We start from the raw sequence: 23817 nt of genomic DNA, 5'->3' as shown, positions 1-23817 counted from the left end.
AGTGCGAGCGTCCATAGCCTCAGTGGCGTCTGAACTTAGGGAGTGTCTGAATCTAACGACCAGACAGGGTAGCAGTGCCCGGGACCCATAGATATCGCGACCCCAGAGAACTGGGTAGAATGGTCTCTGGTCCGGAGCCACGATCTCCTGGCCCTTAAGGTCCCGGAAACACCTTCAATTGGCCACAAGGTAGCATGTAGGGAGCAGCTCAAGTGGTGATTGGCCTTACCTTGACAAGTGCCGCCTACCGGGACCGCCCCATCTGCCCGCTGTCCCTGAATTACCTGTCAGTGACTTGTCTGCTCTGCACCTAACTTCACGCCGGGCTGAGGGATGCCAGGTCGGAACCGGGCCAGATCCAGAAAACTGGTGAAGGCCCCTGAGCTGAGTAGGTACTGGACTGGGGTCAAGTTGTGAGGTCGAGAAATGGAAGCCAGACTTGGGGGAGAAAGGTGCCGGGTGTTAGGAAAGACATGGGTCAGTGATGGGCACTAGAAACGTATATAGGAGCAAGGCTGGGACAAGTGGCCATGGCTTCAGGGACATGGACAGGGAGGCAGATTCCAGCAGTGTCTCAATATCCCCTGCAGGCTGAAGCAATGGCAGCTCCAGGGATACCACCTCCCTTAACCCCAGAGGCAGCTGGTACCGTCTCAGGGGGAGGGAGTGGGGAACCCAAGCAGCTGCCTGAGCTGATCCGCCTGAAACGAGATGGAGGGCATCTGAGTGAGGCAGACATCAGGGACTTCGTGCATGCAGTGATGGATGGAAGTGCACAGGACACACAAATCGGTGTGTGGCAAGCCCTAATTGAACCTTGACCCCTAACTGCCCCATATGCACCTCAAGGATCCACAATACCCCATCACCATCACAGGCCCCAGAAAACCCATGCTCTGTGGAACACCTCACTCATATGTCCATACTTAGGGGCTATGCTGATGGCCATTCGGCTGCAGGGCATGGACCTAGAGGAGACATCTGTGCTGACTCAGGCCCTGGCAGACTCTGGGCAGCAACTGGAGTGGCCCAAGGCCTGGCACCAGCAGCTTGTGGATAAACACTCCACAGGAGGTGTGGGTGACAAGGTCAGCCTGGTTCTGGCACCTGCCCTGGCTGCATGTGGCTGCAAGGTTAGTGATTGCCACCTCTACAAGTCTCTGACCCACATGCAGGCACTTCCTACCCTCAAGCCTGGCTCAAAGCTCTTAAAGACAAAACCCAGGGTTGTCCTATCCCCCAATACCAACCAAGTTTCACCATGGAATACTGCTGCCTCTGTACCTAACAGGACCCTCAGAGGAAGAACTGGGTCTTTCTCTTCTTGTCCCTTGAACTTGGGTCCCAGACACATGAGTGCCAGCCTCTTACCCTACTGGCAAACTGCTCCCCACCAAGTACAGTTTATTTCCTTTCCAGCAATTGGGCACCAACATGAACTGTTTAAAATATTTGAAAATATTACAACTGCTTAAAAAGTAATTTTAGCTGAAGTTCTTACTAGTGGAGAGATAAAATGGGATAGGGGAAATGGTGCAGGAAAAGTCAGTATTCCTATCCACCAGGTGCCAATGATCAGCGGACGTGGTCTGGGGCACACAGGGGGCACACTGGATAAGCTGGAGTCTATTCCTGGGTTCAATGTCACCCAGAGCCCAGAGCAGGTACAGGTGGGCCACTAATCTACCATTGATCTGGGTTGAGGGAGAATCACTGGCCAGAATCACAGGACGATCAACAGATAGGTTATTTATCTGGGTCACTAGTGAGCGTGCTGACTTCTCTAAAGGTTGTTGGTTGTAGATAGGCCGGAGTCATCAAGAGAACTTTGATCAGGATCATTACTCGGGAATGGGTAGAAAACACCAACGAGCTGCTAATCATTAATGTATTATAACTAATCAGGCAGGTCAGTCATCAGAGATTATTGACACTCTTGGGCCATGTTTTGAACTTTGTCTGGGGTCAGTGGTCAGGGCCAGTGAGAGGGTCCTTCCTCAGAGGTCACACTGCAGATGTCTGAACAGATACTGCTCTTACTGGAGGAAGTGGGCTGCTGTATTGTTGGCCAGAGTGAGAAGCTGGTCCCTGCTGATGGAATCCTGTATGCTGCCCGAGATGTGACAGCTACTGTGGACAGTATACCACTCATTACAGGTGACCTGATATGGGTACCCTGACATACAATCCACTAGGCACTGCCACCTTTATCACAGAGGCAACCCCTTCTGTCCCCAGGTATCATACCCTGGGGATGATGTTTCTGTTCTCCACAGCATCAATCCTCAGTAAGAAGGTCGTGGAGGGACTCTCCACTCTGGTGGTGGATGTTAAGTTTGGGGGGGCTGCAGTCTTCCCAGACCAGGAGCAGGCCCGAGAGCTGGCAAAGACGTTGGTGAGCCCGTGCTGGGCCTCTGTGGCCTTTCTTTCCTTTTTTGTTTGTTTGTTTGTTTGGTTGGTTGGTTTTGAGACACAGGGTTTCTCTGTGTAACTTTGGCTGTCCTGGATCTCGCTCTGGAGACCAGGCTGGCCTCGAACTCACAGAGATCCGCCTGCCTCTGCCTCCCAAGTGCTGGGATTAAAGGCATGGGCCACCACCGCTGGGCCTCTGTGGCCTTTCTGTGAAGGGATGTGAACCTCACCTTCTGCCATATCCTTGCCTCTGCCCACTCAATAATCCGGGTAGAACCAACTGGCAATCCCCCTTCCCAGCCCTCCTACCCTATCTAATCAAGGCTGTCCTGAGCTTGGGCTGGGGAAATCCTGCACAGAGCCCCCGCACTTAGGATGAATCACAAGACCATTCCATCACCACCACCACCTGGCAGTGTTGGTTTCTGATCTCCATCCCAAACCTTTCCTGACATCTTAACCCAGGTGCAGCAGGCATGGAATTTGGTAATGCCAGCTGGACACTGAGTAGTGCCTCCCCAGGTTAGCACAGGAGTGGGCCTGGGGCTGCGGGTCGCAGCAGCCCTGACCGCCATGGATGACCCTCTGGGCCGCAGCGTGGGTCATACCCTGGAAGTGGAAGAAGCATTGCTTTGTCTGGATGGTGCGGGGCCGCCGGACCTCCGGGACCTGGTCATTAGGCTAGGTGAGAGGGCTGGGGTTAAGACCACCTATCTGCATGCCAGGAGCTCTCAACCCCTGCAGCTTCTGCAGCTTCTGCAGCTTCTGGGCTCCGTCCCTCCCGCCAGCAGGGGGCGCCATCCTTTGGCTTAGCGGACAGGCGGAAACCCAAGACCAGGGCGCCGCCCGAGTGGCCGCGGCGTTGGATGACGGCTCTGCGCTGCACCGCTTCCAGCTGATGCTGTCGGCGCAGGGCGTGGACCCCGGCCTAGCCAGAGCACTGTGCTCCGGGAGCCCCACGCAACGCCGCCAGCTGCTGCCCCACGCCAGAGAACAAGAGGAGCTGCTCGCACCGGCAGACGGTGAGACCGGATATCCCCGGCCAGGCCCCACCCACTTCCTCTCCGCGTCTTTTCTTTCCCGGTCCTGCCCTCGTGCGTCCGCCCGCCGATCCTCAGCGACCGTCTTCTCCCTTAGGCACCGTGGAGCACGTCCTGGCGTTGCCGCTGGCCCGTGTGCTTCACGAGCTCGGGGCCGGACGCAGCCGAGCGGGGCAGCCGATCAGGCCGGGAGTGGGTGCCGAGCTGCTGGTCGACGTGGGTCAGTGGCTGTACCGCGGTGAGCGCCGTCCGGAACCCGGAACCACTCCCACACTCCCGGTCGCCCGCTGTGACCTAGGTAACCGCTTCCGTCGTTCGTGCAGGTACACCCTGGCTCCGCGTACACCTGGACGGCCCCGCGCTCAGCGGCCAGCAGCGCCGCGCTCTACAGGGGGCGCTCGTGCTGTCGGACCGCGCACCCTTCAAGGCCCCTTCGCCCTTCGCTGAACTAGTCCTCCCACCGACCTTCGCACAGCCCTAAATCCGACCCCACCGTAGGCAGGTAGGGGGGGTCCCGAAGTTGAGCAAGCACCCCCCACACTAGGGGCGGGCCTGGGTGGATGGGACACGGTGAACACGTGACCTCCGCGATTTGTCTATGAGGGTAATGCTGCTGCCTCATCCACTGCGTTGCAGTGAGCTAGAGACCTGCCAGTGTGAGGTGCGGATGCTGGGGCGCACAGAAGGGGTGTATTATGAATATTTACCAATCCTATCTTCTCGGGGTGGTGTCAGGGGCCAGCTTAGGGACAGACGGGCCCATGGTGCCCTGAGCATGAATGGGCTGGGCTTTGTGATATTGGTGGCACTGGTTTTCTACTGAGCCCCAGATCACCCTGTAGTGGCCCCTGAGGCTAGAAAGGATTACCCCTTTAAGGTGGTAAACCAGAGTGTTGACATCCTTCCTTTTAAAAAGATTTATTGTAAATAGACACACGTGCTCTGGTGCCCAGGCAAAGCATATTCTGAATGCTTCCAGGCATCAGAGGGAAGCCTGGCAGTTGAGGTGCAGGTTATCCATAGACTGCGGTAATGAAGCTGAGGCTCCCTAGTTAAAGAACTAGGAGTGACAGGTGTGGAGCAAGCCATCTATGGACATTTGGTGTTGCCTAAGCTGAAGCTTAAGGCTTGAGGTGGAACAGTTCTGAGTTCAGATGAGCCCATGCAGACAGCTGGCTAAGCTGCTTGGATGTGGGGTGCTGAATTTCTCCAGCAGTGGAGGCCCAGGCACCTTCCTTGTCTGTTCTTTTCTGACTTCTGGCATCTCCGTTCTTTTCCAGAAGCTTCAGGTCCATGGTGCTACTGGCTCTAGGGCCCAAAGCTTGGCCCAGGCTCTCTCAGTTCAAACCTCGAGTCCTTCTTGGGATCCCAGGAAGTGAAACTCTGTATGTAAAGTCCCGACACTTGTCAGGGCAGGGCCAGCCCCAAGGCCCTGGGCTAAGAACTAGGCTGCTGATCACTGCCCTGTTTGGGGCTGGGCTGGGCTGGGCCTGGCTGGCAGCAAGAGCTGAGAAGGAGCAGTGGCGCCAACAGCAACGGACCGAAGCCCTGCGCCAGGCTGCTGTGGGTCAGGGTGACTTCAGCCTACTGGACCACAAAGGCCAGCCTCGATGCAAAGCTGACTTCCGAGGCCAGTGGGTACTGATGTACTTTGGCTTCACTCACTGCCCTGATATCTGCCCCGATGAGCTGGAAAAGCTGGTTAAGGTGGTACAGAAGCTGGAGGCAGAGCCTGATCTGCCTCCGGTGCAGCCCGTCTTCATCTCTGTGGACCCAGAGCGGGATGACGTAGCAGCCATGGCCCGGTATGTGCAGGACTTCCACCCAAGGCTGCTGGGTCTGACGGGTTCTAAAGAACAGGTGGCCCAGGCTAGTCACAACTACCGTGTGTACTACAGCGCTGGTCCCAAGGACGAGGACCAGGACTATATTGTGGACCATTCCATTGCCATTTACTTGCTCAACCCAGATGGTCTCTTCACAGACTACTATGGGCGGAGCAGGTCAGCAGAGCAGATTGTAGAGAGTGTACGTAAGCACATAGCTGCCTTCCGTAGCATCCTGCCCTGAACTATGCTACCTAGGCCCTGCCAATAAATGAATGTACTTAATCTATATGTGTGTGCTGTCTACCCGCAGCCCATTTAAATGGTTTGTTAGGTGAACAGGTAGGGGTAGCAACGCCACTTTATTAGGCTAGGCCAGCCAGGAAGCAGCACTGGAGTAAATGGCCCCACAGCACACTAAGGGCACAAGATTTCCAGGTATACACTACCTTCCACCCCTGCCTCAGTGCTCTCCACTCAAGGCTGGGCCATGGAGGGGGCAGCATAGGTCTGGAAGCGGGTATGGGCTCGTTGGTGTGTGAGCAGTCTCAGAGACATGGTGTCCACAGCTGCCTCCAGTCCTGGCTGCTGGGTGATCTCCACCGTATAGTCATTAGCCTGTGGAGACGAGGCATCAGCAGAGTCCAGGGGTGTTTCCCCATCCCATGTGTCCCAGGCCACTCACCAGTTGCAAGGAGGCCAGCATGGAGCGGCACACCTCAAAAGCAGGCTGCCCAGCTACAAGCTCTGCAAAGGGACACCACTCATTGAGCTGGGGAAACCGTGAGACCAACTGGTCCCCATAGGTGTGGATATCAAAGGGCACATGCTGCTCCTGCACAGGGAAAGGACATGTTAGCTTCAAGTGGAGAGACAGCTCTGAACAAACCCCAAACTGGTGGTAGGCGGTTACAGTACCAAGCAGCATGCCTCACCTGCTCCTGGAGCAGGGGCTGGATGGAATCTTCCCAGTCCCTGATGCGCTGGCTCAGCTCTGTCTCCTGGACAAACTTCTGGGAGGTGGCAATGAAGAGTTCCTACGGAAGGACCAGTGGGTTCTTCCTTGCACGTAAGAGCCCAGGATGCCCCGCTACTCCCACCTGTTACCCAGGCTTACCACATTTCTTCGGACCAGCTCCTCATATCTCAGGGACTCGGGCATAGCCTCTGCATCTGGAAAGGCCCAACCATGAGCCGCTGCAGCTATGGGGCTATACACTCTCCCCTCCTGCAGCTCTTGCTCTCTCAGCTCATCTCAGCTGCCCCCAATCCAGACCTACCTAGGTCAGCAGCTTCCCCAGGCATCACCCCCTCAGGCTCTGCATACTCTTCAGGTTCTAGAAAGTCGTCTGCTGAGACATGGAGAAGTGACCAGAAGCAGCTGCTCAGACAGCAGCAGGTACTGAGAGCACCAACCCCTGACCCTCACCCACCTCACATCAAATGGCACCTACCCCCAACCCCCACCCACCCCACATCAAATGGCACCTACCTCCAACCCCCACCCACCCCACATCAAATGGCACCTACCTCCTACCCCTAGGTCTTCTAGGGAATCTTCCAAGCGTTCCTCCTCTACAGGCCACAGATCCTCCTTGGCACTGGGCAGCCATCTCTCAGTCACCTGTCCAGAGAATATCTGTGAGGTATCTCAACTTCTAGGCCCTGTGGGGTCTGACTTGAGTACTATGGGTACTTGCCTTACGTCTCTGTAGCTTCTGAAGGGTCTCGAGCTGTTCTTTTACATGTTTCCAGTACAGCACTTCCATGTCTGCAGAAAAAGACCTTATGAGGGGCTTCCCCATCCAGCCCAAGCTCCCATTTGTCCACCCAGGACTTCCAGTGACCCTGGCAGGGACGATGGGGGTGGAGCTGGGGAAGGCGGTTAAGGACTATCTTCCCTGAACAGGTACATAGGAGCCAACCTCACCTGCAAAGGTTGGGCCCTTTCGCCGAGGCTTCCTGCTGTCAGCATGGTCGGCATCTGTGAGAGAGCAGTTAGCAAGAACCAGGCCAAAATCACGGCACCCAGGCGAAAGCGTGTGCCACCTCAGCCACACTCACTCACAGGCAGCCAGGTACCACTGGTGGAAGTCCTGCAGCTTGGTAGCACACTTCCTCTTGCGCTTCTGTCCTGGAACCTCTTCCACACAGGGGGGCACAGAATAGGGCTTACCTGGAGGCAGAGAGGGACTGCATCCAGAGTGGCCAAGGAAAGGGCATACCGAGCCCCATCCAATCCACTACCTCAGAACTCAGTAGCTCCAGGCAGGGGAACATGAATGAGGTGCCACCATCCTACTGACCTTTCTGGAAGAGCTTAGAGTCCAAGGAGTCAAAAGGGTCCAGGCTCTGCCAGGGGTCTGGGGTCTCCTGAGCAAACACAAGCAGAAGCTGAGGAGGGATAGAGCATGAGCCCTCCCTACCAGAGCTGACACAGTGGGGACTGCCCAGGATTAGAGGCCCAGGGCTACATGGGAGAGGACTTAAGTTTCTGGAAGAAGTATTAAGGGTCTAAAGGGCAACAGGGTAAAGACAGGACAGAGATACCCTTGAATATACCCTCCCTGCCAGGGCCCGGGCACCTCTCACCTGTAGCCGGGAGGCAGGCTCCTGGGCCCCTCGTGGCTCCCGCAGCATGTACCTCTTTGGCAAGGTGGCACTCTGCAAAGAAATAACCCATAGGCTTTCCTCTTCTGGCTCTTGTCCACCCAAGGCTCTCAAGATCCTAGAAATGCTGCTTAGGCTCATATCAAAAACATGGTTCAAGGCCCCCTTAGGGACTCAAAAGTAAAAGTTGGCAAAGTGCTTGACCCGCAAGCATGGGCACCCGAGTTCAATCCCCAGCATTCACATAGTCAGCTGGGTGTGGTGGTGCTCACTTGGGTTGTTGGACAGTTTCCTCTTAGAGTAAAACTACGACACAGGATGTGAAAAGAAAAATACAACAGGATGTTCTAAGGCAGTGGTTCTCAGCCTTCCTAATGCTGTTACCCTTTCACACAGTTCCTCATGCTGTGGTGACCCCAACCACAAAGTTTCATTGCTACTTCATAACTGTAATTTTGCTAGTTATGAATCATAATGTAACTATCTGATATTTGATATGAGACCCCGAAAGGGGTCACAACCTACAGGTTAAGAACTGCTGTTCTAAGATGAGGTGAAATACTTCATCCTGCAGGGACACTCATCAAGTAAACTCAAAATAGCTTCAGGAAGTTCCTAAAACTGATCAGATTCATTAGGCCCCTGTTTTCCCAAGAGTACATAAACAGTAAAGACTCCGGAGAAGATTCTCCAACAGCCCGACCACTTAGAAGACTTAGAAGTAGAGACTACCCAAGCTTCACAGAAGACTCACACAAGCTAAGCTACGTGGAAGAGGCTGAGACCAACCGAGTCACAAGGAAAAGACACTCTCCAGCTGGGCGTGGTGGCGCAGGCCTTTATCCCAGCACTCGGGAGGCAGAGGCAGGCAGATATCTGTTGAGTTCGAGGCCAGCCTGGTCTACAGAGTGAGTTCTAGGATAGGCTCCAAAGCTACACAGAGAAACCCTGTCTCGGGGCAGAAAAAAAAACAAAAAACTCTCTCCAACCTGCTGAGCTGCCTTCAAGTTGTGCAGTGTGCTCCAGGTTTCCAGCTTTTGTGAGCTGCCACATATGCTTGAATGGGTCTTTGGTGATGCGGGTGTCTGTGTCATTTCTGCTCCTATATAACACCACCTCACCCATATCCCTCTAAGTAATCCCAGTAAAGCTCGCATTGGCTCACCAAGTTGGACTCTGATGCCATTTGCATGCTGAGCTGTCTTCAGTTCCCTATCTAGGGTAAACAGACATTTGTTCACATCTCCCCAAAAGAGAATGTCACACATCATGACTGACACCAGAACAGGGCCAGGACAGAACAAAAGACGAAATGGAGAGAAGCGCATGGTCCTGGAGGTACAGGGTAGCAAGTCATCTAACTGAAGCCGAGCAGCCTACGAATGGGGAAATTTCCATACAGATGTCCCTTCCCATGTGCTGTGTCAGTGTCTTTTTTTTCTTTTTTTTTTTTGGGGGGGGGGGGGGGATGGGACAGGGTTTCTCTGTGTAACAGTCCTGGTTGTCCTAGAACTCGCTTTGTAAACCAGGTTAGCCCCAAACTCAGAGATCCACCTGCCTCTGCCTCCCAAGTGCTAGGATTAAAGGCGTGCGCCCCCACCTGGCTAATAGTGTCTTCCTGCTATGGCAGCAATTACGTGGTTCTTACTATGTATGGGCAGTGAGACATGCAACTAAGGCTGAGCCATTAGGATTTTGAGTATCTGTGAAGGGAATTCCAGATAACAGTCTTCATCCATATGGTATGGGGTGGCATGCCTGCTTGATAAAGTGGGGTCCACCACATGACTATGGAGATGTCCTGAAAATAGCTAAAGCGTTTAGAGGAAATTTTGCAGTTTCTGACAGCACACCAGGGTAGAGGTTATTGGCAAGCAGCGGAAGAGGTTGCTTAGCCATCGCTGTGTGTAGTAAGAAATGCACCTGAGCCGGGCGGTGGTGGCGCACGCCTTTAATCCCAGCACTTGGGAGGCAGAGCCAGGCGGATCTCTGTGAGTTCAAGGCCAGCCTGGACTACCAAGTGAGTTCCAGGAAAGGCGCAAAGCTACACAGAGAAACCCTGTCTCAAAAAAACGAAAAAAAAAAAAAAAAAAGAAATGCACCTGAGCCTGAGATGGCAGCCAAGCAGGAACTTGTTTGTGTCAGGAGAAATTGCAACAATAAAGGGAGATCAGTTAGCATCTTCCATGCTGGCCTCTCTCTGATCTGACAAGTAAGTCAGATAAATGAGAGAACGAGACAGAGGCCTTGACTTGCCACTTCTTAGGGCTTAGAGGCTGAAAGGAAAATAAAAAATTAGATCCATGTTCAAAAGCCCTTCCTGGAATCCAAGAACTTGGAACCCATGGGAATAATAAGAGTGAGGAGGAGAACATGATAAAAAGTGATAGAAGGTACCCCTCGGGTCTGACCTTTAATAGCAAAAAAGGAAAAAGTATGTGACCAGCATGCAGATGGAGGTATTAACTATGGCCTAGTACAAGAAACTATGGTAATCCGCACTTAGACCGCTGGAAGAGGGGAATCCTTTGAGAAGCAATGGCAGAGCCTGTCACAGCCCGGCTTGTGAGGCTGTGGGACATGGAATCAGATGGGGTCAGCCTGACTGCTGTGGATGCAGAATATGAGCAAGAGAACTACCCATCCCTCAAGGCAAAAGCTGCATAACCTGAGATATAAAGGAAATCAGTCGGCTGGCCTATCAGAGCCATTAGGAACACGTGGTCATCTCTGTCTGCGGTCCCCACGACTGTCTGGGAATGGACAACATTCCCAGGAAGGAGAGGCCCTCTCCAGAGGAAGGAGAGGCCCTCTCCAGAGGAAGGAGAGGCCCTCTCCAGAGGAAGGAGAGGCCCTCTCCAGAGGAAGGAGAGGCCCTCTCCAATGAGAGCTGGGACTGCGTTGTGCTTGACCCTCCCCAGGCCACACAGAACTGTGTTCACAGGCGTGACCTTGAGGCTGGTATGGGGATTTAGTGGCTCTGTTGAGTCCTTTGGTGGGATCTTTATGGAGTAGGAGAGGCTTTGGCAGATCTGAACAATCTAGTTTGCAAGGTGCTAAAGTACTTGGGAGGAGATGAGAGCAAACAAACAATGGGTCCTCTGTATAACACAGGAAAGTGTTCTGTGGGATCAGGAGGGAAAGACTCACGAGGCTTTTGAGCAGGCTAAGATCCTGTGTGCCCCACTACCATCCTGTCTCTTCCCGAACACTATTAAGTTCAGAAGCCTATGGCTGGGCTGTGGCAAAAGCAACCTGAGCAACCGGTCCCTTTGGGCTTTTGGTCTCAATCACAGATAGGAGCAGAAGCTCAGTACACAAAACTTTGTCATCCCAGAAAGTCCTGGACAACAGGGTGGGAAATGACAAGATGGTTCATCAGTTAAGAGCACTGGCTATTCTTGCAGAGGACTCAAGTTTGGTTCCTAACACCTACCAGGTAGCTCACAACTATTTGTAACTCCAATTCCAAGGGATCCAACACCCTCTTCTGGCCTCCACAGGCATCAGATATGTATGCATGCATGTATTGGTACTTACACATACATATAAAATAAAAATGAATCTTCTGTGGGTTTTTGTTTTGTTTTGTTTTTTTTCTCCAAGACAGGGTTTCTCTGTGTAGTCCCAGCTGTCCCAGAACTCATCTATAGACCAGGTCGGTCTTGAACTTAGAGATTCACCTACCTCTGCCTCTCAAGTGCTGGGATTAAAGGTGTGCGCCACCACCAACCGGCTAATAAAAATGAATCTTAAAAAAAAGTTGGACAGCTTGTGAGGAATGAAACCCAAGGTTGACCTCTAACCTCCATATACATATAAACACAAACAATCCTAAGGAGAACCAGTCATCAGGGAAATTTTTCCTTTAAAACCACAATATTGCTGGGAGGTGTAACTCCACAGGAGAGTGCTTACCTAGCATGTACAATACAGTGGGTACAATACCTAGCACCATAAATATAAGTAAGTAAATAAACAAGGAGAGAACATGATAACCTGGCATGATGACTCATACTCGTCCCAACACTTGGGAGGCTGAGACAGAAGGATCACAAGTTCAGGATTAGCCTAGACTATAAAATGAGACCCTGTCTCCAATAACCAAACCTAACCAAAATAATAGACTCTAACATCCACCCAGAATTCATAAATGTTAATGTTCCTTTCTAAATACTAAAGGTGGTTTTGGAAGAAGTAATCCCCTTTTCTGTGTGTGCTGTGTATAATCACCTAACTTTGTCTTGGGCTTGAGTGTGGTTGCACACGTGGATGGGTGCATGTGGAGGCTGAAGTGGATGTTCAGAATCATTCTCAAGTCTCTTTTCCCTTATTCAGTGAGGCAGAGTCTCTGATCAAAGCCAAAGCTCACCCTCATGTTTAGTCTTGCTAGCCAGCTTGCTCTGGGTATCATGTCTCTACCTTCCAGGCCTGGAATTCCAGACAGGCTGCCACACCTACCCAACATTATGTGGGCTCCTGGGAATCCAAACTCTGGTCCTCATGCTTACATTAAACATGAAAGACCCTGCCTGGCTGGATTTAAAAAAAAAAAAGGCCAGTTGGTGATGGCACACGACATTAATTCCAGCCCTCAGGAGGCAGAGGCAGGCGGGTCTCTGTGAGTTCGAGGCCAGCCTGGTCTACAGAGAGAGTTCCATGACAGGCAAGGCTACACAGAGAAACCCTGTCTCAAGACAAAACAAAACAAAATTTTTTACAAGTTAAAAACTCTGTATGTGGGGATGCAGTCAATGTACATATGCGTGCGGATGCCTGTCTGTGGAGGCGGAAACACCAGATCCCCAGTGGAGTTACAGGTGGTTATCAGTTGCCTGATGTGGAGGCTGGGAATGAACCTGGACCGTCTGCAAAAACAGTACACACTCTGAGCCATCTCTATAGCCCCCTCGTTTCTTAATGTATTCATATCACAATGCTGGGGATTAAACTCAGGGCCTCCCATAGGCTAGTCAAGAATTCCAGCATTCAAATACAACCCCAGCCTCAGAGCTTCTGTTCAATGAGGCTTCCTTAACCATCTCCCGATAGAGTACACCCGTGGGGCTGAAAGAGGCAGCAGCAAAGCCCTCTGCACTCATTCTCTCACGGCAGCCTGACAGCATGGAGCTCGGGGTCAGCTGACAGCGCAGGGCCTGGGAGCTCCACAGGGCTCAGAGCCTTGAACATCAGTTCATCCTCAAGGAGCAACTGCCCTTCTGCTTACGGAGGAAAAGGATGTGGAAGCTACATTCAACAGTCTGGCTGGAGGATGGGCAGGCTTCAGGGCAGACACTCCCTGAGAGGACACACAAAACTAGAGTGATGGGACATCAATGTGACATACAGGAGCCAAGACCCTGCACTGTGGTCCCCATGGAATGTTAATTCTGCCCCAGAACCAGGGTTTGCTCTGCTGACAGGTAGAGCTCTACAGGTCACTGTGTCCCACCTGCTGTGAGGTCCTGGGCTCTGCAGGCTCTGGAGCAACCTCTGGGAGTTCTGCTACATCCTCTGCATCCTCATCTCCACCACTGAGCATAGGGCCATCTAGAAAGTTTGGGCAGGAACCAAGAAACCAGTTAGCCCTAAAGAGGCTGGAGGCCAGGCAGCAGGTGGAGCACCCATACAGGAGGCTCACAGCCAGCTCCTAGAAAAGCTGGACAGGCCAGCCTCTCCTCTCAGCTTCACAACACTTTAGCATTTGAAAAACTGAACAAGGCTTTATAGTCTCGTCCTCATACTGGCATGCTTTGGTTGGTTTACCTTATTTCTTGGCAAATATTTATATATTTGCTTATTTATTTGTTTGTTTGTTTATGCTGTGGGCTGAATCCTGGGCCTTGTACATGTACTTGCTCATTTGTTTATTTGTTTGTTTGTTTGTTTATGCTGTGGGCTAAGGCCTGGGCTTTGTATATGGCTAGGCAAGTGCTCCAAGTTACAGCCCCAGCCCAGGTACTTTTTGTTACCATTTATGTTTACATGGAGAAGACCCAGGAAAAAAAATCTCACTGATGATTGCACCCCAGCACAGAGAGCCAACATAAGCTACCACTAAGCCTGTTCCCAAAAGCCAACAAAGAGGAAGCAAACAAGACAGGCTAAGGAAACTGAGAGCATCCAAGGTCGGAGTTCCACCTAGCGCTGCCTCCCTGATCCTCTCTTCTCACCTGGCTCTTGGGAGACGCAGAGTACAGGAACAGGACTCCCATTCCTAGAGACTTCCATTGGCTGCTCCTCAACATCCTCACCATCTGGGAGACAGATATTAGACATGGTCAGCCCCATCGGTGGACGGTCCCCACTGGTACCAAAGGAGCCTCTCTGGATTGCCAGCAGAAAGCAGAACCCAGCAGGCCCCAAGTCTGGGATTAAGGAGGCCACCAGATACCAGACCCCAGTACTGAGCTAAGCTATGACCTTGCTGGCTGGTAATCAAGGTACAAAAAAAGATGAGGGATAGCTCGAGCCAACCTATCCACAGTGGAAAAGGCTGGTGGTATGAGGTAGCTTCTAAGTCCAGAGACGGCAGGCATAAGATACCCAGCAGTAGTCTCCCAAAAGATCTTCATCTACTTCCCACTAAGCCCCCACCTCCAAAGCCTTACCTTTCAGGCTTCTTGGCATGGGGCACACATCTGGAGGCTCCACAGGACACATTCCCACTGGATCCAACATAAAGGAACCTCTGGGGCCGGGGGTACATGTGTTCATCCTGAAATCCTTCCGGCTGGCCAAGACCTCACCCTGACAACTGTGTGGTCAAAAACAGGCTTACCACAGAGACCCTTCCCAGGCAGGCTTCCTGCCCTTCTTTCCCATGCTAGCACAGTGTTATACCTATACAAGGGGCTGTTGTTCTTTTCCACTTCATCAGGGGCCACCAGGGCCATGGGCAGAAGGGGTATGATAAGCAGCTCCTGAGGGTGGGGGAGGAAGAGCTCTGAATTCTACACGGAGTAACACTGAGAAGACTGCTGTCCCCACCGCACAAAGGCCAGGACACTCACACTGGATGCCTGGTCATTTTTCAGATCCACATTGGCCCGGGAGTCAGGGAAGTCATCCAGGGACAGGAGCTGCAGGAGAACGCAGAGTACTCATGGGAGCAGGGCCAGGCAAGCACCCAGGGCAGAGTCCACATGCCCCAACTCACCTCATCCTCTGTTTCGTAGGGAGCTCCTGAGTTGACGGCTCTGTTGCTCCCATCTTCCTGTACTAAAGAGAGCTGCTTGGCTCGCCTGAGAAAGTAAAACACACCAAGAGCATCCTGGGAGACTTCAGGAACCTCCCAAGCTGCAAGCAGGGCTCAGCTAAGAAGATAAAGGCCTCTTCCTCCTGGCTCACTTCTAATACTCACCTCTTGCCAGAAATAAAATCAAGAGCCTGGTAGACCAGCGAGTAGAGGTACTCCACCTGGCAACCAGAGCAAGCAGTAAGGACGTGGAAAGGAGGTGCCTATCTGAAATGGTGCTTGCAAACACCCCCCAGAACCTTTCTTATTAGACACTGGTACATATCAACATCTGGCCATCACTTCCAAACCTCCGTCAAGCCCAGCCAGTTTTACTACTATTACGAAATTCTCACGACCCAGAGTGGTGGCATATGCCTATAACCTCAACACATAGGAGGCTGAAGCAGGAGGATTATCATGAGTTTGATGCCAATCTAAGCTATACAATAAGTTCTGGGTTAGAATATAAGACCCCATCTCAAATAAATAAATAAATAGATAAATAAATAAATAAATCTTGACAAGCCTGCTCCAGCACGCAAAGGCTAAGGCAGGAGAACCTTAGATTGAAGGCCAGCCTGGGCTACATGCCAAGCTACTGTCTAAAAAATGAACAAGCAGACTGAATAAACTGCTCAGTGAGTAAGATGCTTGCTATGCTCAGATCCTGAGCATTTATAGAAAAAGTTGGGTAGGTGGCATGCATTTGTAACCCCAGCACTGGGATGGGAAGGCAGATCCTGGGCATTTGCTGGCTAGCCAGTCCAGCTCTAACAGCAAGCTCCAGGTTCAGTTAGACTTTGTCGAAGAATAACGGAGACAGTTCTGTTCCTAGCATCCAGATGGCAGCTCACAACTATAACTCCAGTTCCAGGCAATCTTACCTCTGAGGTCACCAAGCACATATGGTACATGTAAAAACATGCAGATAAAGCACTCATACACATAAAATAAAATAATAATTCTCTGGGGCTGGAGAGATGGCTCAGCAGTTAAGAGTGCTTGCTGTTCTTTCAGAGGACCTGAGCTTGGTTCCCACACCATCATTAGCTATTCACAACCACTTGTAACTCCAGCTCCAGGAAAATCAGTTGCCTCGGGCCTCTGGGAGTACCTACACTCAAATGCATACACCCACACACATAAGTACCTGACATGCAAACACATGAATCTGAGTTTGGATCCCCAGAATCCATGTTAAAAAGCCAAACATGGCAGTGCACGCTTGTAAGCCCAGTCTTGGGGAAGGCTGAGGTAGCAGAGATAGAAGAAGCCCTGAAGTTCACCGGTCAGCCAGCGAAACAAACCAGTTTGAGCTTCAGGTGAGACCCTGACTCAAAAAATAAAAGTGGAGAGAGAACAAGTAAAGACGTAGACATTAACTCCAGAGTTACACATTCCTGGGCACATACACGCACAGACACACATATATAACAACAACAACAACAATAATAATAATAATTCTCAAGTCAAACCAGTCTCTTCAGAAATTACTTTTGACAGTTGAGGTTTCTACTTCTCCTCTGTCCCATACTCCATACATCTACAAGCACAGCCTCCTTGACACAGGTCATGGCCATGTCACGATGGGTGCCCACTCTGCTTCAGACCCAGAATGCTCACACATGGTCCCCACTGTCCTTCTGCCCAGTGCCCCAGGCCAGCTGCAGCTCCTCCTCCTAGCTCTACTACTCCATTCACAGGAGGGTGCTCCGAGTCTCTGGTGGCCCTGCCAAACGTAAGCCATGTGGGCCTGCCTGACAGATCTTTCATTTGCTTCTTGTTGGTCTCCTCCACAGAACCAAAGGTCTCACTCACCATAGGGTGAGACCTGAAGTTTTTCTAAATGATGACGTAGCACAACTGCATAGTATCCACATGTGGAAGGCAAGGAAAGTAGAGCTTATACACACTGTGCCTGAGCTACAGATAATTATGTACATGAGGGACAACAGAGCCCACAGCACACCCGACCCTCTCTTCCTGGTCATTTTATTTACTGTCATTTACTAGCATTTGGTGCTAGGGATGACAACCAGGGCCTCCTGTATGCTAGATGAGCGCTATACAATTGAATTACACCTCTAGCTTAGCCATACCATTGTGTACATTGTGTTGTCTATTATGTGTTTGTATGGGGGTGTGTACAAATGTGTGCAGATGCACATGGACATTGTACAAATGGTTAAGGAAGCTATAGGTTAACCTCAGATCTCTTCCCCGACTGCCCTCTACCTTATTTTCAGGCTGGACCTGAAAGACCACTGGTAAGCTAGGCTGGCTGGCTAGTGAGCTCCAGGGCTCCATAAGTCTCCCGCACCATACTGCTAGGGTTACACCTGGTTTATGCGGGTGCCGAGGATCCGAACTCAGGTCCTCATGTTCATACAGCAGACTTTTGCCAACTGAACCATCACCTCCTGGTAGTGCCATTTTAAACTCAAATTTACCTGGACGCATTGTAGAACATGCCTATTATCCAAACACTTAAGAGGCAAAGGCAGGGAGTTCAAGGCAAGCCTCAGCTAAGAGCAAGCTCAAGGCCAGTCTGCTAATAAAATCCTGCCTCAGAAACAAGCAGGTTGGGAATATGGTTTTGTTGGTGAAGCATTCACCTAGCATACATGAAGCACCACCCCCCACCCCACCCCAACCCCTGCCACAGGACTGCAAAAATTAGACACGGTGATTGACACCTGTCATACTAGCACTCCAGGAGGTAGAAGCAAACGGGTCAGAAGTTCAAGGTCATCTTCCTCAGGTAGACATAATGTTCAAGATCAGCCTGGGATGCATGAGATGTGTCTCAAAAAAGCAAAAAATAAACTCCAGTTTTTCTTTGGTATTGAAAACTGTGAAGGAATCATAAGTGTGAGCCACAGTGAAAGCAGGCTACAGATAGATGTACACCATTGCTGGCCCAGAAGAAGCCAATAGTGTTACTCACACTCAACACTAAAGCACAAAGATCAGCAGTCTGTGGAACCCACCTTTTTACTGTAGACACAAGCTGAGCCCTGGATCAACAGTGCTGCCTCAATGAAGTTCATAGTGGTTTTGCCTTCATCAAAAGAAATGCAGATCTGGTCCAGCTGCAAGAGAAAACATTAGTAAGCTAGACTCGGTGGGCATGCCTATGATCCCAGCAGTTGGGACATTGAGTAGGATTCAAGTTCCACCTACGCTACATAGTGAGACAGAATCAAAGAAAGCAAGATGCCAGGGCAGAAGGCTATGCTCACTTCCTCCAGGGCAGCTCAACCCACCACCCACAAACATAGCTCCAAGTCTACTAGACTTTGCCAGTTGCCTCTGGGTATTTCTAGAGGAAAGCTAGATCTTTGTGATTCCCCCTACTTCCTGGATCCTTTGAGACCAAGTGTTTTGGAAGAGAGAGGTCCCCAAAGATACTGACCATGATGGCTAAAGTTGCATACCAGCTGTCACCAGCACCTTACATTGTACCCACCCAGGTCAAAACCAACTGGGACAGACTCCAGCACAAAGACCCTTTACCCCAAGAGAAGGAAAGGAGACAGACAAATACAGCACTCTCTATCCTTTGACTGGAAAATTGAGGAAACAGTGCCATAAGTAGTTCTCTCTCTGCAACCCTCCTTGGTCTCTGTGAACCTTGGCTCTTAGCCAGTGTTTTGGCTCTTTATACCAATGAACACCTTCTATCATATGCAAGCAACCATCCACACACATGTCAACAATTGCCAAATCTGTCCTCAGAATAACTTTCTCCCTGAGGCTCTGAGGTTCCATTTACAGGTACCTACTGGGGATCTAAAAAAAAAAAATCAAGATACGGCACAGAAATGCTCAAGGTATTGGGGATTGAACTCAAGATCTTACAGACACTCTTCCTACTGCCCAGACACCTATGTCCAACTGTCTTATTCAACGATCTAGATTTCTATAAACAAGAGTGAAAGGAACAGGTCATGCTGGACTCCAAGCATCCCCTACTCCTCCCCAGAAACTGAAGGGACCTCAGCTCCTCTCCTCTTTTGCTCACCTGTTCGTTCAATCTAGGATCAGCCCCTTACCACTTCCATGTTCCTCTCCCACGACTACTGCTCTGGCCCAGCCTAACCTCTAACCAGGCTCCTCCCGACCCCGTCTTCCGTATGTTCTTTACAGGTCTTCTGCCACTCGGAGGGAAAGATCTGAAACTCTAAACAAGGCTTCCAAAGGAGGTCTTTAAACCCACAGTCTCCTCCAGCTACCGGACTTCCCATGTGAGCTGCACTCTCATGCTTTCCACTAAGGCAAGCACAACGTCCCCTCTACATAATTTTCAGCTTATCAGACATGGCAACTCCTTTTACTTCAAATAAAATCAGGTCCCTCAGTCAAAGTCTTCATAGTATCCTAACCTTTTCTTTCCAATCGATCACCCATTTTTTTTTTTTATTTTCCAGAGCTGAGGACCGAACCCAGGGCCTTGTGCTTGCTAGGCAAGCACTCTACCACTGAGCTAAATCCCCAACCCCTCTATCACCCATTTATGACAACACCCAGATACAGGGAGTGGGGGGAACAGATCTGCTCTGTCTACTATCAGTTGTGACTTCCAGCATATCATTTCATCTCTCTGGTGACTTTATCAGTTTTTGTTGTAAAAACTACATTGCTTTATATAAAACACAAAGAAACAGTGCTTAGGCCAAGTAGGCACCTAATACCTCCTACTTGGTATCTAGGATTTCTCCCTAGAAAGCAGAAATTCAATCTCTTATATTTTTGGTTGTAAGCCTAGCCTTTAACTGCTGAGCCATCCCTCCAGCCCTAGAAATTCTATCTCAAAGCATAAATTACTGTTTGCTTTATGTGCTACTGGTGGGTTTTTTTTCTTTTTTTTTCCTTTTTTTGAGATAAGGTTTCTCTGTGTAGCCGTGGCTGTCCTGGAATTCTCTCTGTATCTCTGTAGACCAGGCTGACCTCGAACTCACTGAAATTTGCCTGCCTCTGCCTCCCAAGTGCTGGGATTAAAGGCATATACTACCTCTACCCAGCCAGTATGACCTCTTAACACTGTTCTTGGCATTCCTCAGCCAACTGTGCAGTGTAAGTTAATCATCAGAGCCCATGTTCACTTAATAAGCATTTATCCTGCATCTATGTGTCAGGCATTTTACAAAGCAGAAGAAATCATACACACAGTCTCTGCCCCTTTAGAATTTACATTGTAGGGTGGAGACAGACCACAAACAAGCAAGTTGAAGAATACCTTGTGACATTGTTATAACAAAGAGAATTATTTTAGATAGAATGGTTAACTGACACTTCAGACATAAAGGATCAGGGCTGGGCATGGTGGCACATGCCTTTAACCCCAGCTCTCAGGAGGCAGAGGCAGGCAGATCTCTCCGAGTTTGAGGTCAGCCTGGTCTACAGAATGAGTTCCAGGACAGCCTGAATTACACAGAAACCCCCTCTCAAAAAAACAAAATATATGAATGAATGAGTGAATGAATGAATGAATGAATAAATGGATAAATAAATAAAGACAATAATAAAAAGTTAAAGGATGAAAAGACTTAGTCATAAATAGAACAGTCACTTACAGGACAAGAAATCACAGATACCCTTCAGCCAAGAACAAGCATGGGATGCCATAGGTTGACTGTTCAAAAAACATGAAGAGCACCTAGAGGTGTGGCTTAACAAACGAGCACTTGCCTACAATGTATGCAGCCTTTGAGCAGTGAGATAGCTCAGTGGATAAATGTGCTTGCCATGAAGCCTGATGACTAAGTATCTATGTGGTAGAAGGAAAGAAGAGACCTCCACAAGCACACTGGTATGCATGCCCCACCCCCACATAATCATGTTAATTTTGAAAATTAAAATGAAAATTTTAAAAACGCACATAAGGTACAGGACATCCGTGGGTAAAGCTAAAACTACCAAGCAATGAATGCAATGAAAACCTGAGGGCTTTAAACTAAAACTGACTATAATTTTTTTTCCTAAGATGTGTGTTTGCTTGCATTTATTTATTTTTTTTTTTTTTTGGTTTTTTGAGACAGGGTTTCTCTGTGTAGCTTTGCGCCTTTCCTGGAACTCACTTGGTAGTCCAGGCTGGCCTCGAACTCACAGAGATCCGCCTGGCTCTGCCTCCCGAGTGCTGGGATTAAAGGCGTGCGCCACCACAGCCCTTGCTTGCATTTATGTGTGTGTGCCATGTGCTTGCAGGTGTCCATGGAACCGGAAGATGGTCCTGGAACCCCTGGAAGTAGAGCTACATTCAGGTTCTGAGAACCAAACCCAGGTCTTCTGCAAGAGTAGCATGTACTCTTAATCAGAGTCATCGCTCTAGCCCTGATTTTAATTTTCTAAAAAATTCTGTGGGTGTTTTGCCTGCATGTATCTGTGCACCACTTTCGGTGCCAACTGAGGCCAAATGAAAGCAATGGATCCCCTGGAACTGGAGTTACAGACAGCTGTGATCCCTCATGTGGACACTTAGAATTGAACCTGGAGGCTGGACAGTGGCGGCGTACTCCTTTAATCCCAGCACCCAGGAGGCTGAGCCAGGCAGATCTCTGTGAGTTCCAGGACAGGCTCCAAAGCTACACAGAAAAACCCTATCTCAACTCCCCCACCACACAAAAAAGGAATTGAACCTGAGTCCTCTGGAAGAGCAACCAGTGCTCTTAACTGATGAACCATCTCTCCAGTTTCCTGCACTCCCAGCCCTCTCTCTCTCTCTCTCTCTCTCTCTCTCTTTTTTTTTTTTTTTTTCGAGACAGGGTTTCTCTGTGTAGTTTTGGTGCCTGTCCTGGATCTCACTCCGTAGCCCAGACTGGCCTCAAACTCAGAGATCTGCCTGCCTCTACCTCCCGAGTGCTGGGATTAAAGGCATGCGCCATGGCCAAGCTCATTTAAATTTTTAAGACTCACACTAGCTCTAGCTACTGGATGATGTCCAATCTAGGAACTTGGATGAGAAGGTCTTAAATATCTAGGTTTAATAGGCCTAGACCAGACATAATGTGATACTCTGGCAGTATAACTGACAGAATTCATAGGTCAACTTGGTGTGGGATATGAAGCCTTATTACATCTCTTAATTTCCATCTTTAGTTGAACAGTAAAACTCTTTACCAAAACAGGACTAGAAATTGAACCAAAAATCAAAAGCTTCACTTTAAATAAAACCCCAAGGGCTCATGTAACATCCCAGAAAATGCCAAGAGAGTTTCGAGAACAAACAGATTTGGAGGCAACATTGGAACAGCTTACAAGTAGTAGCGGTATGGGTGTATCCCACGACATGGAGTTGAAAACCCGTATTTTAAATCACGCAAGATTTTCTGTTTTTAAGGGAAAGAAAGCTCCACGCCGGGAACCTCAACACTTAGGAGAGAAAAACGAAGCGGTGAAATAGAAATCCTAATAGTACTGTTTCAAAAAGGAATTTGTCAGACAAACAAATGCTCCCCAACTGAATTACAGGACATTTCGAGCATCTTTTGGATTTTGTGAGATAAAAACCACTACCGTTCCACACAAGAGATCTGTTAATTATTCAGTAGTGGAATCCGATTGTGTTGGGCTGAGGAGTGAAAATGCAGAAATGGAGCAGACAGAGCCTGAAGAGACCTAGACACTGCTGCTAAAAATGGAGGCGTGAAATGCTGATAGGCTAGATTACAGCGAGGGGCAGGGCCACACACTAGGGGCGGACCCTCCGGGACAAAGCTGGCTCAAGTTAAGAGCCCCGGGTATGGGTGCGTCACGACACACCAGGGAAGAGACATGGGCGGAGCTTGAGGTCTAAAATACGAAATCCCTTTCCCTTCGGGATCCAGAGCTCTCAAATACAGTCAAGAGTCCAGGCATAGTAGGGTCGATTAGTACTCGCAAATAATTGAGAGACTGAGGCAGGAAGATTCCAGTTTAAGGCCTGTCTTAAGAAGAAAAAAAGGATTTAAGAAAAAAAAAAAAAAAAGCTCAGTGGTAGAGCGCTCGCCAAGCTCGTACAAAGCCCTAGGTTAAATCCCAAGCACCCCCCAAAAAAGGAAAACGAAAGTGATGCTTCCCAATGTACTGCACCCCGAAAAGAAAGCAGAAACAATGTATTTATTGAAGAAAAAGGTTATCATCCAACCAAATCGATTTCACAGCTCGTTAACGGGTAGAGACCCGAAAATGACAGCTCCAGGAGAACCTGACTGAAGAAAGTTTTGAGAGGCAGGCTGGAGTTGGGGGAGGAAAAAAAAAAAAAAAGCCGAGAAACTGAGGACAAAACACCAGACGGCTACAGACCTGGAGGCGGGGGTGGCAGTGACGCCTGGGTCCCCAGGCTCGTGCCATTCCCCCGCCGCCCTCACCTCCTCCAGATACTCGCCCAGCTGTGCCGCTACGTCCACCTCCCAGTTCTTAGTGAGGTCCCGGATGGGCTGCAAGAGGTGAGCGAAGCGCACCTCCACATCCTCCATGTCCAGAAAGGGACTAGAGGCCCGGGACCGTACACTGGCTCCGGATAGGGCCAGCAGGCTCAACCCGCCACTGGCTCTGGCGCCATTTTGGTGTTCCCGCCCAGGAAGTACGTGCACGGACGCGGCGCGCACACCTATGACGTAACGCGGGCCCCCAGTTTCAAAGTGGAAGGAAGGCGCACGAGGGAAAGAGGCGGACCTTACGGGGCGGGGCCTACGGCGAGGGGCGTGGT

The 23817-nt window shown here is 50.2% G+C and overlaps 3 protein-coding genes across 9 annotated transcripts; 2 read left to right on the top strand and 1 right to left on the bottom strand.

Moving 5' to 3' along the window:
- The first annotated feature begins 76 nt into the window (after positions 1-76).
- Tymp (thymidine phosphorylase) lies at positions 77-3933 on the top strand. The gene is made up of 9 exons (XM_052748657.1): positions 77-792; positions 931-1133; positions 1566-1664; positions 2028-2157; positions 2277-2395; positions 2935-3097; positions 3204-3434; positions 3550-3690; positions 3776-3933. The coding sequence occupies exons 1-9, from the start codon at positions 531-533 to the stop codon at positions 3931-3933; spliced, it is 1506 nt and encodes a 501-aa protein (XP_052604617.1). The 5' UTR covers positions 77-530.
- LOC128116951 (protein SCO2 homolog, mitochondrial) lies at positions 3573-5567 on the top strand. The gene is made up of 2 exons (XM_052748655.1): positions 3573-3750; positions 4733-5567. The coding sequence occupies exon 2, from the start codon at positions 4746-4748 to the stop codon at positions 5520-5522; it is 777 nt and encodes a 258-aa protein (XP_052604615.1). The 5' UTR covers positions 3573-3750; positions 4733-4745; the 3' UTR covers positions 5523-5567.
- On the bottom strand, positions 4723-23695 carry Ncaph2 (non-SMC condensin II complex subunit H2). 7 transcript variants are annotated; one of them, XM_052748649.1, is made up of 21 exons: positions 23477-23695; positions 18119-18220; positions 15252-15307; positions 15048-15132; positions 14902-14970; positions 14732-14811; positions 14500-14645; positions 14062-14145; positions 13341-13438; positions 7871-7942; positions 7585-7651; positions 7347-7454; positions 7209-7262; positions 6979-7049; positions 6809-6902; positions 6559-6630; positions 6396-6451; positions 6214-6315; positions 5964-6113; positions 5728-5896; positions 4723-4835 (listed from the first exon to the last, which is right to left on the bottom strand). In XM_052748649.1, the coding sequence occupies exons 1-20, from the start codon at positions 23582-23584 to the stop codon at positions 5756-5758; spliced, it is 1815 nt and encodes a 604-aa protein (XP_052604609.1). In that variant the 5' UTR covers positions 23585-23695; the 3' UTR covers positions 4723-4835; positions 5728-5755. The 7 variants fall into 7 exon arrangements, with proteins under 7 accessions (XP_052604609.1, XP_052604610.1, XP_052604608.1 ...); XM_052748650.1 differs by lacking the exon at positions 4723-4835 and adding an exon at positions 5189-5301; XM_052748648.1 differs by lacking the exon at positions 4723-4835 and having other exon boundaries at positions 5622-5896.
- Between the last annotated feature and the right edge of the window lie 122 nt (positions 23696-23817).

The sequence above is a fragment of the Peromyscus californicus genome, unplaced genomic scaffold, assembly GCF_007827085.1.
Source record: "Peromyscus californicus insignis strain IS unplaced genomic scaffold, ASM782708v3 Scaffold_20__1_contigs__length_68692818, whole genome shotgun sequence".
NCBI lineage: Eukaryota > Metazoa > Chordata > Mammalia > Rodentia > Cricetidae > Peromyscus > Peromyscus californicus.
This window is presented reverse-complemented; position numbering and strand designations above follow the sequence as displayed.